Source organism: Colobus angolensis, unplaced genomic scaffold (assembly GCF_000951035.1).
Source record: "Colobus angolensis palliatus isolate OR3802 unplaced genomic scaffold, Cang.pa_1.0 Scaffold180, whole genome shotgun sequence".
NCBI classification, from domain to species: Eukaryota; Metazoa; Chordata; class Mammalia; order Primates; family Cercopithecidae; genus Colobus; species Colobus angolensis.
Window position 1 is genome coordinate 5,496,513 of NW_012114933.1, and position 23,421 is coordinate 5,519,933.

Genomic DNA, 23,421 nt, shown 5'->3' on the forward strand with positions numbered 1-23,421 from the left:
CCAGCTACTCGGGAGGCTGAGGCAGGAGAATGGCGTGAACCCAGGAGCCGGAGCTTGCAGTGAGCCAAGATCGCACCACTGCACTCCAGCCTGGGTGACAGAGCAAGACTCCGTCTTATGGAAAAAAAAAAAAAGGTTGTACATAAATGTGAAAATCAAGGATCTGTGTATTCAGGGCTGAAATAAAAGCTGGGGCCTACATCCACATCAAGCAAATATTTCCACTACCTAGAGTCAGTAAAATGCAGTGCATGGTTGCTCTGACCTGCTTTCTTCTCCAGAAAGGTCTTGGTCTACAACAAATCTATTTATCTAGGCTTCTTTTTTTGACATTATAACTTTACATCTGTTAAATCAAACTAAAATCTGGCCTGAAAACCCCCTGCTCACATACTTGAGTTCTTCTGTACAAAAAACAGCTTAATTTGGTAAGTAAGCAAACTGCAAGCCTGAGTCAGGAATGTGCTTCTGTAACAATAGCTGAGTCCCAGCCAGTCCCGGCAGCCATATTTCAACCACTCACAGCCATTCAAACCACGCTCAAATAAGGCTCCCAGGCCAAACCGTAACCAATCTGGCAGTTTCTGCACCTCGCTTCTGTTTTCTGTACTCACTTTCCTTTTTCTGTCCATAAATTCTCCCTGACCACTTAGAAGCAGTAGAGTCATTCTGAATCTGCTGTGATTCTGAGGGCTGCCCAACTTGAGAGTCGTTTCTTCCTTGCCCAATGAAACCCTTAAATTTATCTAAAGTTGTTCTTTTAACACAGTTGGTTCATACTGACCCAATTACCACACTATGGTTGACGTCATTTTCCCAAGTTGACATCCTTCATATGTGGCTGCATGGCCCTCTATATATCAATGTCATCCTCTCTATAGTAATTTTAATCTTTCACAAAACAGCCCTCAGTACAAGTTTCTATTTGACCAATTATACACACGTAACCAGTGTTCTGAGAAGGGTGAAGGAAGAAGAGCAGAAAATGATAAAATATGGAATATGTTATATCTGAGAATTTTCTTTAAAATTACAAACAGTGGGTCAAAGTTATATGTCAGTCACTTCCAGAATGCCATTTTACTTCCAGAGATCTGCATCAACTAACCTTCAAAATAAATGGACTAGAGTTCAAAATAATCAATCAAACAATACAGCGTGGGATCCTGACTATCAAGAGACCCCACAGAGCTCACAGAACTCAGCAGCCCCATCCCAAGGTGCCTATTCCCTCACTCGTAAAACACTGGCAATCATCCCTCATCCTTTCATGGAAATTTAGTCAAAAATAAAAGTAGTGTAAAATGCAAATCATCATCAAGATCAATCAAAACTCAGATTCCCAGGTCTCTCATAAAGGACTTGGACACTAACACACACGGGTGAACAAAAAACCACAAAAGGTAGTGAGACAAAAGCTAGACCTAGTGAAGTCTAGCCCGGGGCGTACAAAGCATGCCCACACATTCAGATGCCCTTCGGTGTAGTCACAGGCCCATGTTCTGGGAAGAGCTCTCAGGACAGTAGCAGCTCTAGCTATTGCCCAGCCTTCCGGGTCTGCCCTGGTCCTCGTGCTCTAATTAAAAAGAAAAAATATGTTGTCTCGCTTAAGAAAGAATGCTGATTTTTTTCTAATAAGATAAATGAACAGAAGATAAAAGATCAGAATAGTATTTGCTGCTAACTACCTTCAGATAACTCACATTTTCCATGCCCCATCTGCAGAAACATTTGAGTGTCTGTCTTAAAAAGGAAGCCCTAAATTCTGCTGAATCATACTCTGTGCTTCCCCACAAAATGTAATTAATGTAAGATAAAAGCTTTGAAAAATTAGCTGTTGTAATGGCTTGAAGTTCTGAATTTGAATTTTATATAACACATCTACAATTTATATATTCTTTCAATGTTTGGAATTTGGTTTTTCAAATAAAAGCAACATTCTAGTAAAACATTTTAAATTATCTCTGACACTAATTCCCATTAGTTTACCCTCAACGTTACATATCGTGCATTTTAAATCCCATTAAATTAGCATACAGCACTTAATGTGATCAAAAGGAAAAACACAGGAAATGACAAATTTACACAGAAGATAACTGTATAAAAATCCACTTATAAAGAAAATTAAGACAAAATTATAGCTGATCTGTTAGGGTACAGATTTTCTCCCCCTCCTGTCCTTTCCCCCAAAATATTGATAATGCAGGACATATTAATACACCCAAATATACAGTATTTTATTAATACTTTATATGTAAAGAGAACATTATAAAAAAAAACAACTAAAATTGACCTTTAAAAATCCATTGAATGTGTCCTGAAGCCTGGTCTTGTATTAGTTACTCTCAAAAAGCTACATATTCATCTCTAGTTTGATGTGCAAAATGTGGGTGCAAATCTTCCTAAGTCCTCACTGCCAGCTTTGTATGATGCAAGTGCAAATCGCTATGCTGCTGCTCTACAGGCTGGCATCAGAACTGGACCTGGAAGTTGTATAGATGACAGGCTCCAGAAGTGGCAACTGCCTTTCCCAGAAGTTGAAACCTTTCTGGTCCCTTGCAGAGCAGTCTGGGAATGTTTTAGAAAATGGGAGGAAAACAAAATCTGCTCAAATAGGAACAAAGACAGCTGCCTTCACTTACAATGATCAAAACCAACTCCTCAGCACAGCAGAGCCCAGGAGGAAAGAAACTCTGCTGCTGTTCACCCACACCGAGATGAGAAGAGTGGCTCCCAGTTAGGAAGGAGGTTAACAAGCAACAGCAGCCCACGGGCCCAGTCCTTCAGATTAGTTACTCGCTGTGATTAACACAGAAGCTGTGTGATCCAGAAAACCACTTCAGGAAATGTCCCAAAGTAAGGGCACACATCAACTAATTCTTAGCATGAAACTTACAGATTTCCAGATTATCTGTTTCACTTTTTGCCACTGGCTAATTTATTAGGACAGGAGAGGACACTGATACTGAGCACATTAATTCCACGCAGCACATAACCTAACGTCAATAGACACAGAGTACTTACTGCCACAAACAGCATGCAGTACATGGAGAACGAAGAGTGGCCTGAGTAGAAGGACAACCTAGAAGAAAAAGAAGACAAATGTTACTTTTCTCTCTTAGGAGCCAAAAGTATTCTTGATTTCATAAATCTGCTCCTTAGCTTCAGAGTGTACACAACTGCCTCCCTCCAGCTTGAGAAATTAGAAGGGTAGGGTAAGGGGACAATTAGGACAGGAACACTAAAGAGTGCAAGAAGGACCTGAGGTCAGATTTCTATACAGTATCATTTTATTGAAACTTTCAGGATGGGTAATGTGTCATGAGAATAAACTTGCCAAGCATTTCTAAGATGTTAGAAGAATGATACCTGACAAGTCATAACTGGCATAAATTGCCTTGACTTTATTACATACACACTTATGTGACCATGATTTAAGTTTTATTTTCCACTTGCAGGATTAGTCCCTGAATAATGTAATACCTCCTTGGGAACACTCAGAAGTTGATTGCTTTCTTCCATCCATATTAATATTTTAGTATTTTGGCCTGGTGCACTGGCTCACTCCTGTAATCCTAGCACTTCAGGAGGCCGAGGCAGGCGGATCACAAGGTCAGGAGATCAAGACCATCCTGGCCAACATGGTGAAACCCCATCTCTACTAAAAACACAAAAATTAGCCAGGCGTGGCGGTGCACGCCTGTAGTCCCAGCTACTCGGGAGGCTGAAGCAGGAGAACTGCTTGAACCCAGGAGGCGGAGGCTGCAGTGAGCTGAGATCACACCACTGCACTTCAGCCTGGGTGACAGAGGGAGATGCCATCTCAAAAAAAAAAAAAAGAAGAAAAAAATTTAGTGTTTTAAATGGGCACACATCTTGCCTTGCATTTCCCACCAAATTCAGTGCTTTTGTTTCTTTCAATATTAGAGTCTATAAACATCTAAGTATCATCTTCCCCACCTAAAAATGACAGAATGCTTCCAAAACTTATTTTTATGGCACTTCCGAGAAAAGAAAAATAGAGCTCCCTAACATTCAAGATCTAAGTTTTGCTTATACAGAATGAGCCACTGATGCAGAAGAGGCAAGCACATCAGGCACAGTGAAAGTAATGCCACGAAAAGATGCTCATGCAAATAACTAGAATGCATCTCCCCACCACTTCTCCCTACGTAAGAATAAGAACAAAAACAAGAGAGACAAGCTCTTAAGTAATTTACTTATTACATTCTGCCTTGTTCAAAAGGAATTTAAGGGAGATGCTGGTTCCCTAAATTCAGACAGGAGAAAAACCTCCTAACACACATACTAGAAAGTCACGTGTGTATGTTTGGCAGCTGCCGGTGGGTGGGATAGAAAGGATTACTTTAAATATATATATATACACACACACACACACATATATATATGTATATATAGACACATATATATACATACCCATATACATATATATATATGATTCTACCAAGAATTTTGATTGTCTTTTTGTAATCAGATACATGCCTAAGAAAGAGAATTCTGTAACCTCCTGTGCCAACCAGGGATTATGTAATTAAACCCAATAATTATTCTGGGTTTAGTCTATGTAAAGGAGGAAAAAATAAATCACTTTTTAACCTTGCTATTTGACCACACAAAATGGATCAATATGAATAGTAATTTTAAATAAGATAATTAGAGCAGAGCTCTGCACATTTTATAGTTTCAATGTTTTATTGACGAGCATACAAGTTAATAAAAGCCAATTTCAAGGACTGTCAAAGCCCACCAAGCCAACATAACCATAATCACAGAAATATTCTCAAAGCCAAGCAAGTGAGGTTTCACTAAATCCTTTACACTGTGCTACAAAATCATAAACTGCAAACTAATGTAATCATTTTAAACAGCTCTGAATCAGCCATAGAGTGATTTCATTCGTTGGTTTCCATTTTTTACACTGAATACAAAAACATATTTTATTCAGTATAGAATTTGTGAAGAAGTCTGTCTATGACTTTGACAGGGATTAAAAACAGAGGTAATTCTATTCAATCTCAATGGCTGCGTCTTTATCCATAGTAATTTACCAAACAGATCATAATATGCTCTTTTATTTCTATTAAGCAAACAGAATAAAGCGTGAAAAAAATGGAAATTCAAATTATTCATATTCCATATAAATCTAACTCTTTATTGGAGTCTCTAGGAGACACAACTCTTACAGATATCTTATTATGGCCAGAATTCACAAATGGACTAAATGTCTGTATGGGTCATCTAATAAATCCCAAGGAGTAGCCCAAATGGTTTTTTTGTTTTTTTTTCTTTTTTTGAGACGGAGTCTCACTATGTTGCCCAGACTGGAGTGGAGTGGCGCGATCTTGGCTCACTGCAACCTCCGCCTCCTGGGTTCAAGCGATTATCCTGCCTCAGCATCCCTAACAGCAGGGATTACAGGCTTACACCACCACACCAGCTAATTTTTGTACTTTTAGTAGAGATGAGGTTTCACCACATTGGCCAGGCTGGTCTGGAACTCCTAACCTCATGTGATCTGTCGCCCTCGGCCTCCCAAAGTGCTGGGATTACAAGCGTGAGCCACCGTGCCCGGCCCCAAATGCAGTTTGTTTTCATCTTAGTGACTTCACTGAAATGTTTAAGACTACAGCCCTGGCCTAAGAACCCTGCCCTTAGATTTTAACCAATTCTAGATTTTAACCAATCCTAGACTAACATCTCACTTCGTTACTGCCTCTCTGATGAAGGCAAGTACAGTACAGTAAAAATGTAAGCCAGCTTTCCAACCAAATCTTAGGAAAATCTTCTCAGGAAGAAAATTTATGGAGAGAAAAATGTATTTTGAAATGCTGCTGTTTTTACTGACTCTGAGTGGTAGTCTACTGAACAATAAGCAAGCTTCAGTTATTAAGTACACTGATTTTGACTACATAACTCACTATGAATGGGATTATATTTGTGCATGTGTGTGTGTGTGTGTGTGTGTGATGGAGTCTCGCTCTGTCGCCCAGGCTAGAGTGCAGTGGCGCGATTTGGCTCACGGCCACCTCTGCCTCCTGGGTTCAAGTGATTCTCCTGTCTCACCCTCCTGAGTAGCTGGGACTACAAGTGTGTACCACCATGCCCGGCTAATTGTTGTATTTTTAGTAGAGATGGGGTTTTGCCCTGTTGGCCAGGCTGGTCTCGAACTCCTGACCTCAGGTGATTTGCCCACCTCGGCCTCCCAAAGTGCTGGGATTACAGGCGTGAGCCACAGCCCCTGGCCTGGGATTCTATTTCAAATGGCAACTTTAAGATGTTTTTTTCCTCACATTTGTCAGCCAGGGCACCCCTTTCTCAGAGCTGATTAAACTTGACCTGATCCCCAATATCATGGCATTGAGAGCATTCATAGCCATCTGCCTGCACCCGCCTGCCTCCATGCTTGTGAGTTCCCTCCCCGACTGAGCATTCTTCTACCTCTGTGCTCCAACATCCACATCCATGTTCAGCCTACCATAAATCACAAAGACACAATCAAATCCAGCCTTCATCAGCATCAAAAGCAATCAACTCATATAAAGCATTTCTTAATTCAGTATTTTGGGGCTCAGAAGGAGGTTAAATCACAAAGAACCCAGCTGATCATCTCTGATCTCTTCCCACCACCCGACTTTCTTCCTTTCCTCCTCCCTACTCTCCAAAGTTAAAAAGCACAAAACAGATACACCTTTAGCTGTTTTCATTTGAAATATCTTTATTTTGCATTCACTCTTTTTTTTTTCAGTTGAGATAGAGTCTCACTCTGTCACCCAGGCTCGAGTTCAGTGGCCCGATCTCAGCTCACTACAACCTCTGCCTCATGGATTCAAGCAATTCTTCTGCTGCAGCCTCCCAAGTAGCAGGGATGACAGGCGTGCGCCACCACGCCTAATTTTTGTATTTTTAGTAGAGATAGGGTTTCACCATGTTGCCCAGGGTGGCCTCGAACTCCTGACCTCAAGTGACCTGCCTGCCTCAGCCTCCCAAAGTGCTGGGATTACAGACATAAGCCACCGTGCCCGGCCTACATTCATTCTTGAATGATGGTTTTCCTGAGTACAGAATTCTAAACTGATAACTTTTTTTCTCATCGCTTTGAGGCTATCATTGCACTATCTTCTGGCTTCTGCTTTTGCTGTTAAAATACAAGCCATCTGTCAGCCAGTTCTTTCTGGGTTATCTGTCTTTTTTCTGTAACTGCTTCCTCTCCTCCTGCCCCCATCAATCAATATTCTAGTTTTACTGCCTTGTGTCTAGTACTAGAATTTCTTTTTATTGCTCCAGTTTAGTATTCGTTGGCTTCTTCTATCTGAGGACTCACCAATTTGTAGAAGTCCTCAACCATTACCTTTGCATACTGGGCATCCTCCATCCTAGTACCCTTCTATGGGATGCTGATTCAACATGTAAGACCTTTGCATTCTATTCCTCCACATCTCTTACCTTTTCTTCTCTATTTTTCATCTAGGTCTCTTTAGGTGTGTCTTTCATTTTGTCATCCCTTTCACTGTATCTAATCTGCTTAATATGTTACACTGTAAATTTTAAATTACCATATATGTATCATTTACAGATCCCTTTGGTTCCAAACCTGCTTGGCCAGCTTTGATTCTCTTCATCCCACATCATATTTTCTATCTCCTCTTATTTTAGTCTACACCAGGTAATTCTAGTATCTGTAATCTCTGAGAGTTTATGTAATTTGTTGTATTTGCTGACTGTCACTTAGGGTAGCTTGTTTCCACTAAGTCCATTTACACTAGAATGAGGTCATGTCGCTGGCACTCTATCTGAGGGGAATCTTTGAGCCTTGGTTTAAGGAGAGTTCTTCCAGAGAAGATATGTGTTCACTTACACTGGGTTCACTACCAATACACTTTAAACTTCAAGCTTTTTTTTCCTTTTCCTTCCTAAACCAAATAGTATGCATTCTAGCTCCAGACCAGTGTGAGTGTGGTCCTGTGTTTAAGAATTCTTTTTAATAGCTCCCACGGGGAGGATGCTGCCCCTCTTCTGGAGTTCTTACACTCTCCACATGTCTCTTATTGTCCTCTTCCCCGGCCTCAGCCTTTATATCTGTGCCCCATGTTCACTGCCTATCAAAACTCAGGGTCTATGCCACCAGGAACCGGCAGATACTTTCAAAGACCACACTGGATCTACAGCACTAACTGACGCAGGCCTCAGAAAAATCCCTTTACTCTCCCACCAGCTAAACTATTTACTAAAAACACTTATATGTGTTTCAAGATGTGTATATATAAGATATAGTATGCACAAGTGTGTGTGTAATGTATCATCTAGCATGTTTAGCTGAACTGTTATCAGTAGGCACTTCTAATCCTCCATGTTGCCAGAAATAGAAGCAAGCTTTTTTAAAAAGAAAACGTAGAACTAATGAAATGCTATCTAAAATCAATCACTTTACTAAGAGACACAGTGGTTCAGCAACAGCAGTTTGTTTTTAATTATACAGTGCCCAATGCTCAAAAATGTTTCAAATTATTACTATACCACCACTTCCCCCCAGGTATGCCAAAGTTGGTTCTGCTAGGAATAGAATTTCCTTTTTCCCCTAAAAATCATCCTGAAACTGATTCCCAAAGCATTGTAAGGCAGAAAGGTTGTTGAAAGACTTATAATTGTTACAAGTTACTTAGTATGTTCAGGTACTTAATACACAGTGTTTCTACTTTTCACAAAAACTCTCGTGCTCACACAGAGACAATGATTCTCAGGTTCAGTAACTTGCTCATAAAGTCACATCTCTTTGTGGCTCAAATCTGAGTCTTCCCAACTCTTCCTTTCTGTGCCATGATTTCACTCTTGTCAATGGTAGACAGACCCAGGAGGAACTTTAATCCCGCCATCTCCAGGCAGGGGAGTTCCATCACAAAGAACAGTTTACATGTGGCAAAATGTGTGAAGGACGAAGAAGAAATGTGACTTAATCCATGAAGAAATACATGTTGCCAATGTAAACACTGTCTTTTTCTTCTTTAGAGACAGGGTCTCGCTCTGTCACTCAAGCTAGAGTGCAGTAAATAATCATTTTAAATGAATACCAATTTGTCTTTTTTGTACACTCTAAAGGCAAAAAGAAAGGAAATCAAACCATAACATGAGGTATTTTCTCAAATGTTATTACCTGATTATAAAGTTTATGTAACAGCAGATTAACCTGAAGTATATCATAAGTTCCCCTCTGTGATAATTTTTAAACATGGACTGATCCTATAAAAAAGTTAAAATGTCCTACACAAATGCTACAAATGGATACATGAGCAGTGACCTCTTAATGAACATAAACTTTTCCCAAGTATATTAGTCATAGTTTATTTCAGAAAGATTTTGACAATCGATAACTGTGCTAAATGATTTGGCAATGAGATATCAGATGATCACCTACAAGAATCTCACATCTAAGATACTTGAGGAATCAAGTAGGTGATGAATGAGAAAATGAGCACTCTCATATTGCACACTTTCTGGAGGATGGTTTGGATATAACTATCAACATGTGAAACACTTATTATGTGACCCAGTAATTCCACTTTGAGGTATGTCTCCTAGGGAAATGCAAACATGTGCTGCAACACTGCCGGAAACTCAAGGACCCAAGGAACAGTCTAGCAAGTCTAGCATCAATTTTTTTTTTTTTTTTTTTTTTTTTTTGAGACAGAGTCTTGCTCTGTCACCCAGGCTGGAGTGCCATGGTACAATCTTGGCTCACCACAACCTCCGTCTCCTGGGTTCAAGCGATTCTCCTGCCTCAGCCTCCCAAGTAGCTAGGATTACAGGCATGCGCCACCACACCCAGCTAATTTTTGTATTTTTTGTAGAGATGGGGTTTCACTATGTTGGCCAGGCTGGTCTCAAACTCCTGACCTCAGGTGATCCACCCACCTCAGCCTCCCAGAGTGTTGGGATTACAGGCATGAGCCTCCACACCTGGCCAATTCTACTAGCACTATTCTGAATACTGTCATCCCATGGTATCTGTGGGGAACTGGTTCCTGTGACCTTCCAAGGACACCAAAATCCATGGATGCTCAACTCCCTGATATAAAATGACACAGTATTCGCATATAACCTACACACATTATCCCATATACTTTAAATCATCTCTAGATTACCTCTAATACTTAATACAATGTAAATGCTATGTAAATAGTTGTCCTACTATATTGTTTAGGGAATAATGGCAAGAAAAAAGTCTATATATGTTCAGTACAGGTGCAATTTTTTTCACAAATGTTTTCAATCCACAGTTAGTTGAATCCACAGATATGGAGGACTGACTGTACAACGTATTAACTAAAATGAATAGCTCTATGTGAACTGATACAAGCTGTGTCTCCAAGACATATTTTAAATGTTATTTATTTAATCCATACAAACTATTAACAGCTCTGGGGAAAGGTATCAAATCGGGGTTAAAGTAAACTTTCACATTACGCAGTGATAATACTGGAAACACAACTTGATATAACAAGGATAATATATATGTGAAAATATTTTAAAGTAATGGTTGTCAAAATATCTGACATGCCTGCTACAGATTTCTTACAAATCTCTTCCCCACCAAATACACACACAGAGTCTACATTCCTCTTCCTAAAAGTTTCCCCAAGAGTTTCTTGGCTAAAAGTGCCACTACTCTGAATATAAATGAAGCTCCCTGCCTACAAACTCATGCCTAGAACCCAGCAGTGACTCAAGCCCTGTTCTCACATATTGCAGTTAAAATGTTTTAACATATATATGTATTTATAAATATCACATGTTGTGTTTCCAATAAAAATATACAATATACATATAATTTAAAAGGAAGTCAAATTACAACATGAGGCATTTTCTTCAACTGTTTCTTCAAATGTCTGATACCTTGAAATTCAGTAAATTAACTCTGCCATTTTTATAACTAATAGAGCTAATAAATATACTTAAATACTGAATGTTTAGGAAGAGGAGGCCTTTTAAAGAAATCGTATTTCTAGAAATGTCTAGAACTACAAGAAACACAGGGCATCTCTCCCAAAGAGTACAAAGAGGAAGGTAATAAATGGTAAAGGAATATAAAATGGTCCCCACCAAAATTAACTAAAATATAACAAAAAATTATATAGACTCATCTTATTTCCTTGAACCACCTAGAAAGTGAGAAATTATTTCATTTGCAGCAAAAATCCTGTCACATCTCCTTGAATTATTTTTACAGTTATTTTAATACGTTTCCATTTAAAGCTACTCTATTATATAGGGTCAATTTTAACCAAGCCACATTACACAGAGAGACACATACCTATCTGAAATAAGACAGAAGTGACTATTCTATTTCAGTCACTAATTCCTCAAATATGACTCCATAGCTACTAACATCTGTGAATCACATGCCGAGTGGCTGATATCTACAGATATTAGGTCATGAACCTTAAAGGAGAGAAACTAGCAGGAACATGGACAATGAAAACAGAGGGGGAAAATGTAGGACACAGTAGGTATGTGTGTAGGGTGTTTCAAACTCGTTATAATGTGTGTCTTCTGTTTCTGGAAGAATCTTGCAAAAAAAACGAATCTAGAAAATAGGAGGTTGCTGAGAATCTTAAGATAAAGGAAAGCAGAACTGGGTATATGTTGAAAATAACACGACTGGGAAATAAATGCTTCCAAACTCTCAGCAGGGAAACTTGGTGACTGTAACAGATGAGGAGACATTAGGCTGTGACAAAGTCTGCTTACAAAAAGGGTAAAACACATACAACTATTAACCAGGGGAAGGAAAAATCATAAGTTTCCTTGGTTGTTAAGGAAAATTCATGACCTGATACAAAAATACTCCAAATCAGGCCGGGCGCGGCAGCTCAAGCCTGTAATCCCAGCACTTTGGGAGGCCGAGACGGGCGGATCACGAGGTCAGGAGATCGAGACCATCCTGGCTAACACGGTGAAACCCCGTCTCTACTAAAAAATACAAAAAAATTAGCCGGGTGAGGTGGCGGGCGCCGGTAGTCCCAGCTACTCGGGAGGCTGAGGCAGGAGAATGGCATAAACCCAGGAGGCGGAGCTTGCAGTGAGCTGAGATCTGGCCACTGCACTCCAGCCTGGGCGACAGAGCGAAACTCCGTCTCAAAAATAAAAAAAATAAAATACTCCAAATCACCAACGCCACTTTACCTAACAGTAAAACAACAGTTAAAAAGGAAACAAGAGACAAGCGGTGGATGAAACAAAGGACGTGCTGCGTGTCACTCCTTTGCAGGCAACTATAATACCTTGCCCACCACCCACCCCCTTTGTAAAAACACTGAAGACGACGACTCCCTTGCTAAAAGGTAAGTTCTTTCAGAATAATACAGAAGGAAGAGACAGTTTTAAATCACTTTCTAAAGTGCACATTGTTATTGTTTTAAGAGGCAGGATTGCTAACTAGAAACGACACCCTGAAACTTCTACTTTAAGCCCTCACCCCAAAAGACAACAACAAGGCCAAGAACATCTACTACAATCTGGCAGTAGGCTCCACTTATGACTCCCCTGCAGATAATGAAATCATCACTCTTGGTGACTGGGGTCAAGAAAGATAAGCCTTAGCTGGTGTAGTAGCTCACGCCTGTAATCCCAGTGCTTAGGGAGGCCAAGGGAGGAGGACCACTTGAGCCCAGGAGTTCAAGATCAGCCTGGGCAACACAGTGAGACCCTGTCCCTACCAAAAAAATGTGTTTTAATTAGCCAGGCATGATAGTAAAACAGAAAGATAAGGCTCAAGACATCAATAAAAGGGTTTTTAGTATTATGCCAATACAGAAATTTAGATTTGAGTTGAAGCAGACACCACCAATGGCAGGAGAAGGCACAAGCCCACACAGATGTAAAATTAAGAGCCCAATAGGAGGCTGCCAGACAGGTCACCTCCTGTTCCTTTCAGGTTAAAACCACACAGTATCACTACAGCTCATGTTACCAGGAGGACTAACACAGTGCCACAATAATTCACTTAGAGAAATCCTTTTTTTTTTTTTTTTGAGACAGAGTCTTTCTCTGTCGCCCAGGCTGGAGTGCAGTGGCATGATCTCGGCTCACTGCAACCTCTGCCTTCTGGGTTCAGGTGATTCTCCTGCCTCAGCCTCCTGAGTAGCTGGGATTACAGGCGCACACCACCATGCCTGGCTAATTTTCTGTATTTTTAGTAGAGACGGGGTTTCACCATGTTGGTCAGGCTGGTCTCAAACTCCTGACCTCGTGATCTGCCCGCCTTGGCCTCCCAAAGTGCTGGGATTACAGGCGTGAGCCACTACCCAATAGACAAAGGCAGAAAAGTCACATTTCCTTCAGTATCCCAAATCCTTCTGCTGTTAGAGAAAAGAAACCAAGTCATATCATACAACATTTAGGTGCCCATTTTAGTATATTTAAAGAGTGAAAAGCTGAATAATTTTTACAAGTATAGGGAAAAAAACATGAGCTTGTTACTCTCCTGCTTCAAGTCCTTCACTAGAACAAACTGTTGAGCAAAGAGTAAACACACTCTTCCTAAGCCCCAACAGCTCCAGAACCATCATTAGTCAACAAAATACTTTTGATACAGTTTGGATGGGCATCCCCTGTAAATCTCATGTTGAAATGTGATCCCCAATGTTGGAGGTGGGGCCTAGCGGGAGGTACTGGATCACTGGAATGGATCCCTCATGAATGGTTTAGCACCATCCCCTTGGTGATGAGTAGTTCTAGTTCTCACTCAGTTCACATGAGATCTGGTTGTTTCAAAGAGTCTAGGACCTTCTCTTTCCCTGTTGCTCACATGCCATGTGATATGCCTGCTTCCTCCTTCACCTCCCACCATGACTGTAAGCTTCCCGAGGCCCTCACCAGAAACCAAGCAGATGTTGGTGCCATGCCTACACAGCCTACAGAACCGTAAGCCAAAATAAACCTCATTTATTAATTACCCAGTCTCAGATATTCCTTTAGAGCAATGCAAAACAGCCTAACACACTACTTACAGTTCCCAACGTATCTGTTTCATGCTGTTTATTCAACACTTCTGCCTGAAATGAGCTCCACACCTCTCTTTGGTAATTATTACTTAAGAGTCAGTTCAGCCCCTGTTTCCTCCAAGAAACCTTTCCTAAAAATCTAGATTGAATTTATGGATCACCTTTCTCTGAAGAGCACTCAATGAAGATACCAATCATAGCCCAACCTGTTATGTTAAAATCATCTGTTACTGAACCTTCTTCCCCAATTACATCAAAAGCTGGACAGGCTGGGTAGAATATGATGTTTTAAATAGGTTTGACAGTATATTTTTAGTTGCATAAGATATGTTAATTATTTTTAAAAATCAGAAGGTACACCAAAAGAAAAATTACTGGTAAACTCCCATCCTCCCTGATTGAAATCACATCTTAATTCATGTTGTACTCTTAACACCCTGCAGCATTATCAAACATAAGAGTAGGTATTCAATGTGATTTTGTTCCTTTTTGGCTAAAGTAGAATCTAAACTATTGAATAATAAAGTTTTCTTTAATTATTCAAGAAAATCCTTATACTTTTCAAATTTAAATGTCATAAACAAATTCACCTTCTCCCCCACCCACATGCATCAAGAGTATCAGTTTAAATGGCTTCACAAGAAGTATACTTTAACAACTTATGTTTTGACAGTTATAAAACTACATTAATAAAACTAAGGAATATACTTTATCATGTAATTAAATGCTATATACTAATAAATTACATCAAGCCACATAAGTTATCTAATTTAGACACCTTACTGCCTGATGTATTTTCCCCTTTCAGTGGTTAGAAATTTGGACTTCCTCATCAAAACCGAGGAGCATTAGGAAGTCCAGTTTAACTTCCCTCTCGTCATTCTTTTGTCAGAAATCTTGGGCAGTGTCAAAGTACATTAGCTTACACAAGCAGAACTTAATGCATCTTCCCCCAACTCATCTGGCAAGTATTTGAATAGTGTGTGCAAAATGCCTCAAATTCCTTTTCCCGTTATGATCATAGGCAGTCAGATTAACTGAGTAAATAATATTCATAATGATTAAGTACAGATGTATCCTGTTATAAATTTTTTTAAATTCAAGTCTTAGGCCGGACACCATTTCCCACCTGAAATCCTAGCAATTTGGGAGGCTGATGCTGGAGGATCACCTGAGTTCAGGAGTTCGAGACCAACCTGTCCAACATGGTGAAACCCCACTTCTACTAAAAATGCAAAAATTAGCCTGGTGTAGTGGCATGCACCTGTAATCCCAGCTTCTTGGGAGGCTGAGGCAGGAGAATCGCTTGAACCCAGGAGGTGGAAGTTGCAGTGAGCTGAAATCATGCCACTGCACTCTACCCTGGCCAACAAAGCAAGACTCTGTCTCAAAACAAAAAAAAAAAAAAAAAAAAAAAAATTCAAGTTTTTAAAAACATGCTCAAAACAAACTTAAGTAGCACAATAACAAACCACAAACCATAAGAGGAAAGGGCTTAGGGGCTGTCTGAATTCTATTTCCCAATGCCTATGTGAAGATTTTCTCAATTTTTACAGAAATATTTCTGTTCTTCCATAAACCAAAAGTCTTACAAATTGCCCATCTTCGCATGCAAAAGTTTATAAACATTAGCCCAGAAGCAAAATATTGCTTCTGAGTTGCAATATATTATGTAAGAAAAAATAATTAACATAATACAAACATAAAAGTTAGCCAATCCTATATCTCCCTCCTATAGTATCTCCCAAGTTTATTATATAAATGAACAGTACTGTTACTAGATAATATTATCTAATATCTCTGCAAACCTCATTCTCCTAAAAGAGTGGCATTAGAAATTCTGTATCAACAAAAGCTTTTTCTGTCTGTCCAATAGAAAATGACATCACAGGAAATCAAGATCCAGACAGGTCAGTAGGTTACTGGTCAGTAAATTAGCTGGTCCAGGCAAAGTTGGTGCCATTCTGGTACAGCAAATTTCTGTACTCCTCAGGGGCTATTATTGGTTTTCTTACTCACATATTCCCTGGAGACTAAGTAGCACGCTTTTTGCCTACAAGCCTAAATTGTCAGGTACTGACATTCAGAACAGGGGAGCTGGAAAGAGGTACTGATCTTTAAGTCACATTCTTGTTAAATACAATAATAATTAATATCCTCTCACAAAGTGAAGGATCTTTTTAAATCATCCCCTTCTTAATTCCATTATGTTGCTATTACTATACAGGTATCTGATTTAAAGGGCTGTCTAGTTACTGACATTCATATGCATGAGAAATAGAAGCCTTAACAAATGAATCTTTTGGAGTCATAAAAGCTTACCCAGTAATGTCTACAATTAGACCATATTCTTCTTCAGCCATTCTCTCAAAATGTAAAGCCAGTTGTACTAGGTACATAAGTACCAGAGCCAGCCAGTCAGTCTAGTTATAATGAGTTTTCCTATGATAGAAGGCATTTCCTCAAACTTCAGCTTTATTTATCTGCATGTGGGTTGCATTTAAAAAAGGAAATTTATTTCTCACATTCAATCATACATACTGCAAGTAAGCATCTGAACAATATAAGGCTTCCATAATCCAAACAAAAATAATTTTGTATTTAAATCTGATTCATACAGCCAGAGATCAGTTACTCAGAATGGATCAGAAACACTGGGCCTGTGCTAAAACACACACAATTTAAATAAAAGCCAGAAAAAAAGAAAAAAAAAAAAGCAAATCTCTTCAAGCAGCCAATAGTTTCTATACTGTACTATCACAAATAGACCAGCTAGGCAGGGCACGGTGGTTCACACCTGTAATCCCGGCACTTTAGGACACTGAGGCAGGCAGATCGCTTGAGCCCAGGTGTTTGAGACCAGCCTGGGAAACATGGTGAAACCCTGTCTCTACAAAAAAAAATACAGAAATTAGCTAGGCATAGTGGCTATACCAACAACACCTGTAGATGCCAACAAGCACCTATAGTCCCAGCTGCTCGGGAGGCTGAAATGGGAGATTGGTTGTGCCCGGGAGGTCAAGGCTGTAGTGAGCTGTGATCGTACCACAGCTCTCCAGGCTACAGAGCAAGACTCGGTCTTAATTTTTTAAAAATAACAAATAGACTAGCTAGCTGTGTATGACCTTAAATTTATCCTAACAGGGTAAATATAAACCCTTGTATCCTGAAGTAGATGCCATCCAAGGTCATGTTTTCATAAACCAGGTAATCTAAAGTAGTAGTTCTCAAGCTGTGGTGCCAAGATCAACGGCAGCATCTGAAACTTGTTAGAAGAAACACAGATTCTCAGGCCCCATGCTGAATCTTCTCAATCAGGCACTTGAGGTTGTGGCCCAGCAATCTGTTTTAATAAACCCTCCAGATAACGCTAATGAACCATTAAAATTTAAGAGCCATGAACCTAAAGAGAATCTTGGCCTGGGAAGGGAGCTACAGATGGGAACTACCTGGGCTCATTAGTTTTTCTTCCCCAAAAAAATCCTAGAGGAATGGTATTCTCACTGGCATTAGTAATGGCAGTCCTAAATAACTGGATGTTCTAATATTGCAAGTATACAGCACCTTTTAATTTATAGTAAATTCTTGTATATTAATTTTAAATTATGAACTCTAGATAATAAAATTAGTAAGTATTCTATTAAAGTCCACTTATGCTCTTAGTTCTATGTTTAAGACCTAAGGGTCACTACAACTGAAGTCCAGTAAAAGGTTTATAATATCAGTAATAGCAGACAGAGCGCAAAGTGTGCTACATGCAGGAAAGAGAAGATGATGGGGAGAAAAGAAAGTCAATGGGAAAAAATCAAGACCAAAAACCAAAATTGTAGGAGGATATTCTCATCCTTACATGTAACTCTGACTCATTCATACAGTCAACAAAAATGACTCATTTTGGGTGCTTATGTTCCTTTCTCCCCAACGTCAAGCATTATAATTTTATAATTAAAAGCTTATATGGTGGCAGGCTGTGGAGATAAATAAGTTAAAAGAGCAGATTACACTATAATCCTAAAAAACTATAGACAATATTTAGACTGGATATTTTTGCATTTTTAGCTTTCTGACTTTTAAAATTCAAGAGAAAAATAATAGGAAAGTATGTATCCAACCAAACTATACTCCACAATAAAACAGCAATGCATACCCACAGTTATGTGCCAATATTATACAGCTCTGAAACTGGCAACAACTGACTCATTCTGGAAAGACTGATGGAAATTACATTTTTCTAGGAAGATACAAAGTCTTTCTAAAACTTCATTTCTACATTTGATTTCCTTGCTCCTTGCTTCAGAACCCCAAAGCTTACTAAGGGAGCTTATCATTAAAAGCTATAAACAGGCCTGGTGCAGTGGCTCATGCCTGTAACCCCAGCACTTTGGGAGGCTAAGGCGAGTAGATCATGAGGTCAGGAGTTTGAGACCAGCCTGGCCAACATGGTGAAACCCAGTCTACTACAAATACAAAAATTAGCTGGGCGTGGTGATGCAGGCCTGTAATCCTAGCTACTCTGTAGGCTGAGGCACGAGTACTGCTTGAACTCAGGAAGTAGAGCTTGCAGTGAGCAGAGATCACGCCACTGCACTCCAGGCTGGGCGACAGAGCAAGACTCCATCTCAGACAAAAAAAAAAAAAAAGCTAAATAATTACTTTTAATGTATACAGCTCTGCAATTTCAGTTATCCAAATATTAATTCTGCTTTTAAAGAGGGTGCTTTCCTAACCCTTACACAGGACTGTAAGTGGACATTTGCAATGTGGATGGCTGTAGAAATTTTAAATAGATAAAAAGCCTAAGTATACTTAGGTCAAAAGTGCAAAGTAACAGTACATGGCAGCCAATTTATATACATCAGGAAGAGAGAGTGAACGAGTATGACATGTATATATCACAAAATATTTGTATACCATTTTAAATCAATAACGTATTTTATATTTTGTCAAAATGGCTTATGCAAGAAACAAAAATATCATCAATAAGAAATATCACAAGAACACTCTGAGCTAAAACAAAGTAAGATTTATGTACCTGAACCAGAGAAATGATATATGTGTGAATAATTTGCAAGGGGGCTCATGCCTGTAATGCCAGCACTCTGGGAGGCCAAGGCAGGTGGATCACAAGGTCAGGAGTTCGAGACCAGCGTGGTCAATATGGTAAAACCCCATCTCTACTAAAAATGCAAAAATTAGCTGGACGTGGTGGCAGGTGCCTGTAGTCCCAGCTACTTGGGATGCTAAGGCAGGAAAATCGCTTGAACCCGGGAGGTGGAGGTTGCAGTGAGCCGAGATTATACCACTACACTCCAGCCTGGGTGACAGAGCGAGACTCCATCTCAAAAAAAAAAAAAAAAAATTCATTTACATTACATTGTCTAGACTTTAGGTACACTCTTACCACCACAATGACTTTCTTAAATTCGTTGGTTGAGAGAAAAGATTACAGTTTTCCTGCCTAATTTATTAACATGTTGGTTGATCCAAGAGATATTAGAGACGTAGGCATGGCATTTGGTGGAAAAGTACAAAACAAAGAACCAACACCCTGAGACCGAAGTCCGACCTCCATTTTATTAAGTTTCTAGAATCAAAAACAAAATGCTAATCCTTACTGTGCTTCAAGATCTTTATTCATAAAAGTGGGACAATATTATTGTCCCTGCCTATGTTACAAGACTGCTAAAAGGATGAAAATGAGTAACAAATGGTCAGCATACAAAAGCTTGGATATTTATGCCAGAAAATAAGGAGATAATTAACTCCCAGGTTAATCTGTGATCACTGAAAATAAACACCTTTCTTCATTTGGTTATAAGTAAATAATAAACTAATACATATATGCTTTTTTTCCTGTAGCTTGGTCATGTATTAGCCTTTAAAAAAATTAAATAAATAAATGAAGATGTATATTGTAACCCCTAGAGAAACCAACAAAAAACAGATAATGTGTCAGTAGGATATTTAAATTGCTACACTAAAAAAAAAAATTGTTTAATACAAAGGAAAGCAGTATAGGAAGAACAGTAACAAAAGACGAAACATAGAAAATACATAGCGAGGCTGGGCATGGTGCCTCATGCCTGTAGTCCCAGCACTTAGGGAGGCCAAGGCAGGTAGATCACCTGAGGTCAGGAGTCCGGGACCAGACTGACCAACATGGTGAAACCCTGTCTCTACTAAAAATGCAAAAATGAATTGGGCATGGTGGTGCATGCCTGTAATCCCAGCTACTCGGGAGGCTGAGGTGGGAGAGTTGCTTGAACCCAGGAGGCAGAGGCTGCAGTGAGCCAAGATCATTCCACTACACTCCAGTCTGGGCAACAGAGGAGACCCTGTCACAAAAGAAAAAAAACACACACATAGCAAAATGGCAGAAGAATCCAGCCATATTGGTAATTACATTAAACTTTTGATCAAAGGGCAAAGATTTTTCAGTCTGGATTCAAAAGAATAAGCAAGATATGACTACTAAAAGATACACTTTAAATTCAAAGATTCAAATAAGCTGAAAGTTTTACTTACAGAAAAATTTATAACCCAAACAATAAGCATAAGAGAACTAGAGTGACTATATATTAATATCAGGCAAAATAGACTTTAAAACAAAAAATGTTTCTAAACACAAAGAAATACGCTGATACAGAAAAAGGAGCAATACAGTAGGGAAAAAAAAAAAAAAAACCCCAACACTTATAAGTGTTACATATTGAACAGCACAGCCACAAGATAAAAAAACAAAGTTTACACAAATGAAAGGACAAAAAGACAATTCAACAATTATAGTTAGAGATTTCAAGCTCCCCAAAAAATAACTCATAAAACATGTTGGTTAAAAGAAAATCAGTAAAGATATATAAGATTTGAGTAAACTATCAATCAACTTGACCAAATTGATTTCTATAGAACACTTCATCCAGAAAACAGCAGAATACACAAGATCTTCAAATGCACGTGGAACATTCTCCAGAACAGACTGTATGTGAAAAATGTGGGGGCCCAGAGGGATGGGAATCAACTAATTTGAAAGAATTCTAATCATATAAAGTATGTTCTCTAAACACAATGAAATTAAATTAGAAATCGATGACAGAAAGATAAATGAAAAATCCCCTACATAACCCATAGATCAAAGAGGAAGATGCAAGGGAAATTAGAAAGTATTGTTAGTCCTTGCACAATTCAGGTTTGAACTGTGCAGGTCCACTTACATACAGATTTTCTTCAATAACAGCTACACTGAGCATGCCTGCCTTTCCTGCCTCCCTCTACCTCTGTCACCCCTGAGACAACAAGACCAACCTCTCCTCTTCCTTCTCCTCCTCAGCCTACTCAGTGAAGAAAATGAGGATAAAGACCTTTAGGATGATCCATTTCCACATACTGGTAGATACATATTTTGTCTTCATTATGGTTTTCTCATTTTCTTTTCTCTACCACACTTCATTGTAAGAAGACAGTATATAATAAATATGACATACAAAATATGCATTAATGGACTGTTTACATTATTAAGGCTTCCAGTCGACAGTAGGCTATTTGTAGTTAAGTTATGGGGGAGTCAAAAGTTATATGTGAATTTTTGACTGCACGGGGGGTCAGCGCCCCAGTCCCTGCATTGTTTAAGGATCAACTATATTTTCAGTTAAATAAAGATCCAATATATCAAAATTTGTGACACAGCTAATAATCTAAGCATCTACTTTATGAAACTAGAAAAAAGAAAAGAAAACAAAACTAAAAGCAGGAATGAGAAAGTAAGTAAAAATCAAAGCAAAAATAAATGAAACTGAACACAAAAAAATAGATAAAAATCAATGACATCAAAAGAAACCCTGGAAACTAATCAAAAGGTTAATAAAATTGATGTTTCTAGCCAGATCAGTCAAGAAAAAAAGACATAAGACACAAATTATCAATAGTAAGAATGTAAGAGGGGCTATCTCTGCAGTTCCTACAAACAATACAAAGATAGTATAATGACATGACAAACTTGATGCCAATAAATCTGACAACTTACATGAAATGGACAAATCCCTTAAAAGACAAACAACCAAGGCTCATAGAGAAAACACAGATAACCTGAATAGTTCTACTGCTCACCCCTGCAGGGAATGAGATCTCCACAGCCCATACACCTTACGAGTCCAGTACTGATGTTGGTGATTTCATCATTCATCAAAGTCATTTCTGGACCATGCTTCCTCTACCCCTCTTACAAAAATGCTTGTACACCTGAGCTCAAATCAACAATGTCACCTTCTGCCAACTATTTCTCAACTGTCTATCTCTTCAGTCACTTTTCCCTCCTTTATTAAGACTTGACACCCATATCAGTCCTCCTCAACACCTCAAAGCTTGCCATTTAACAGCTTGATCTTTCTCTTCTTTGACCTCATTATTATCAAGCAAGTTCTCTTCCATTCTCATCATCTGTTTAATGTAAATCTTCCCTGTCAGACTAAGGTCCATGAAGATGGGGACCAGAGATGTCTGGTTCACTGCTAACCCCCAAGCAAATAGCATAGTATATACTCTAGTTAAATAAGATTTTTTTTCATCCCCACTAAATACAAAAAATTGAAGCTACTGGCGGGGCACTGTGGCTCATGCCTATAATTTCCGCACTTTGGAAGCCCAAGGTAGGTAGATCACCTAAGCTCAGGAGTTTGACAACAGCCTGGAAAACATGGTAAAACCCCATCTCTACTAAAAATACAAAAATTAGCAAGGCATGGTGGCGCGTGCCTGTAGTCCCAGCTACTCAGGAGGCTGAGGCAGGACAATCACTTGAACCCGGGAGGCGGAGGCTGCAGTGAGCCGAGATGGTGCCACTACACTCCAGCCTGGGTGACAGAGCAAGACTCCGTCTCAAAAAAAAAAAAAAATTGAAGCTACTAGCACGCCCACGTTGCTTATAAGAAAACCAACAAAGACAATGAACTATCTGGAAATCGTATCTAAAAAAATCAAACAAAGATGTTTTACCCAAGAAAGTATTTGTACTTTGAACAATTAAAGGACAGTAAACTTAATATATAAAAAGGCTGACAATTTTGAAACTTGAGATGAGGAGTTGGCTCTGCTACTAATTAGTGGCTTTACTTAGTGTTCTTAGTCCTCTATTTTTACCTCATCTATAAATTTAAAAAGTTGGATCTTCTGAGTTCTAAACATTCTATTTCATTCATGTCGAATGGCGCCCCAGCATGCAGAAAGGAGCCCAAAAAGGGTGTTATAAGATGGCAACCTGATGAGCTAGAGCTGTCACAATCTGAACCAAGTTACCTTATTTAAAAAAAAAAAATCGAAAAAATAATAATAATCTAAGAATACTAAGATCTAGCAGAGCTTCATAAATAATGGTGGGACTAGATCAGGGTTCAGCAAACTATGAACCCTG

General features: G+C 39.1%; 1 protein-coding gene across 2 annotated transcripts in view; it reads right to left on the reverse strand.

The window, feature by feature from the left end:
* The window catches only part of PPAP2A (phosphatidic acid phosphatase type 2A), a 63,604-nt gene that overhangs the window by 14,011 nt on the left and 26,172 nt on the right, over positions 1-23,421 (reverse strand). For both annotated transcript variants that reach the window (XM_011939367.1, XM_011939368.1), the window contains one exon: positions 3,025-3,082. In XM_011939367.1, the coding sequence (XP_011794757.1) occupies positions 3,025-3,082 (58 nt within the window). The remainder of the gene's footprint in view (positions 1-3,024; positions 3,083-23,421) is intronic.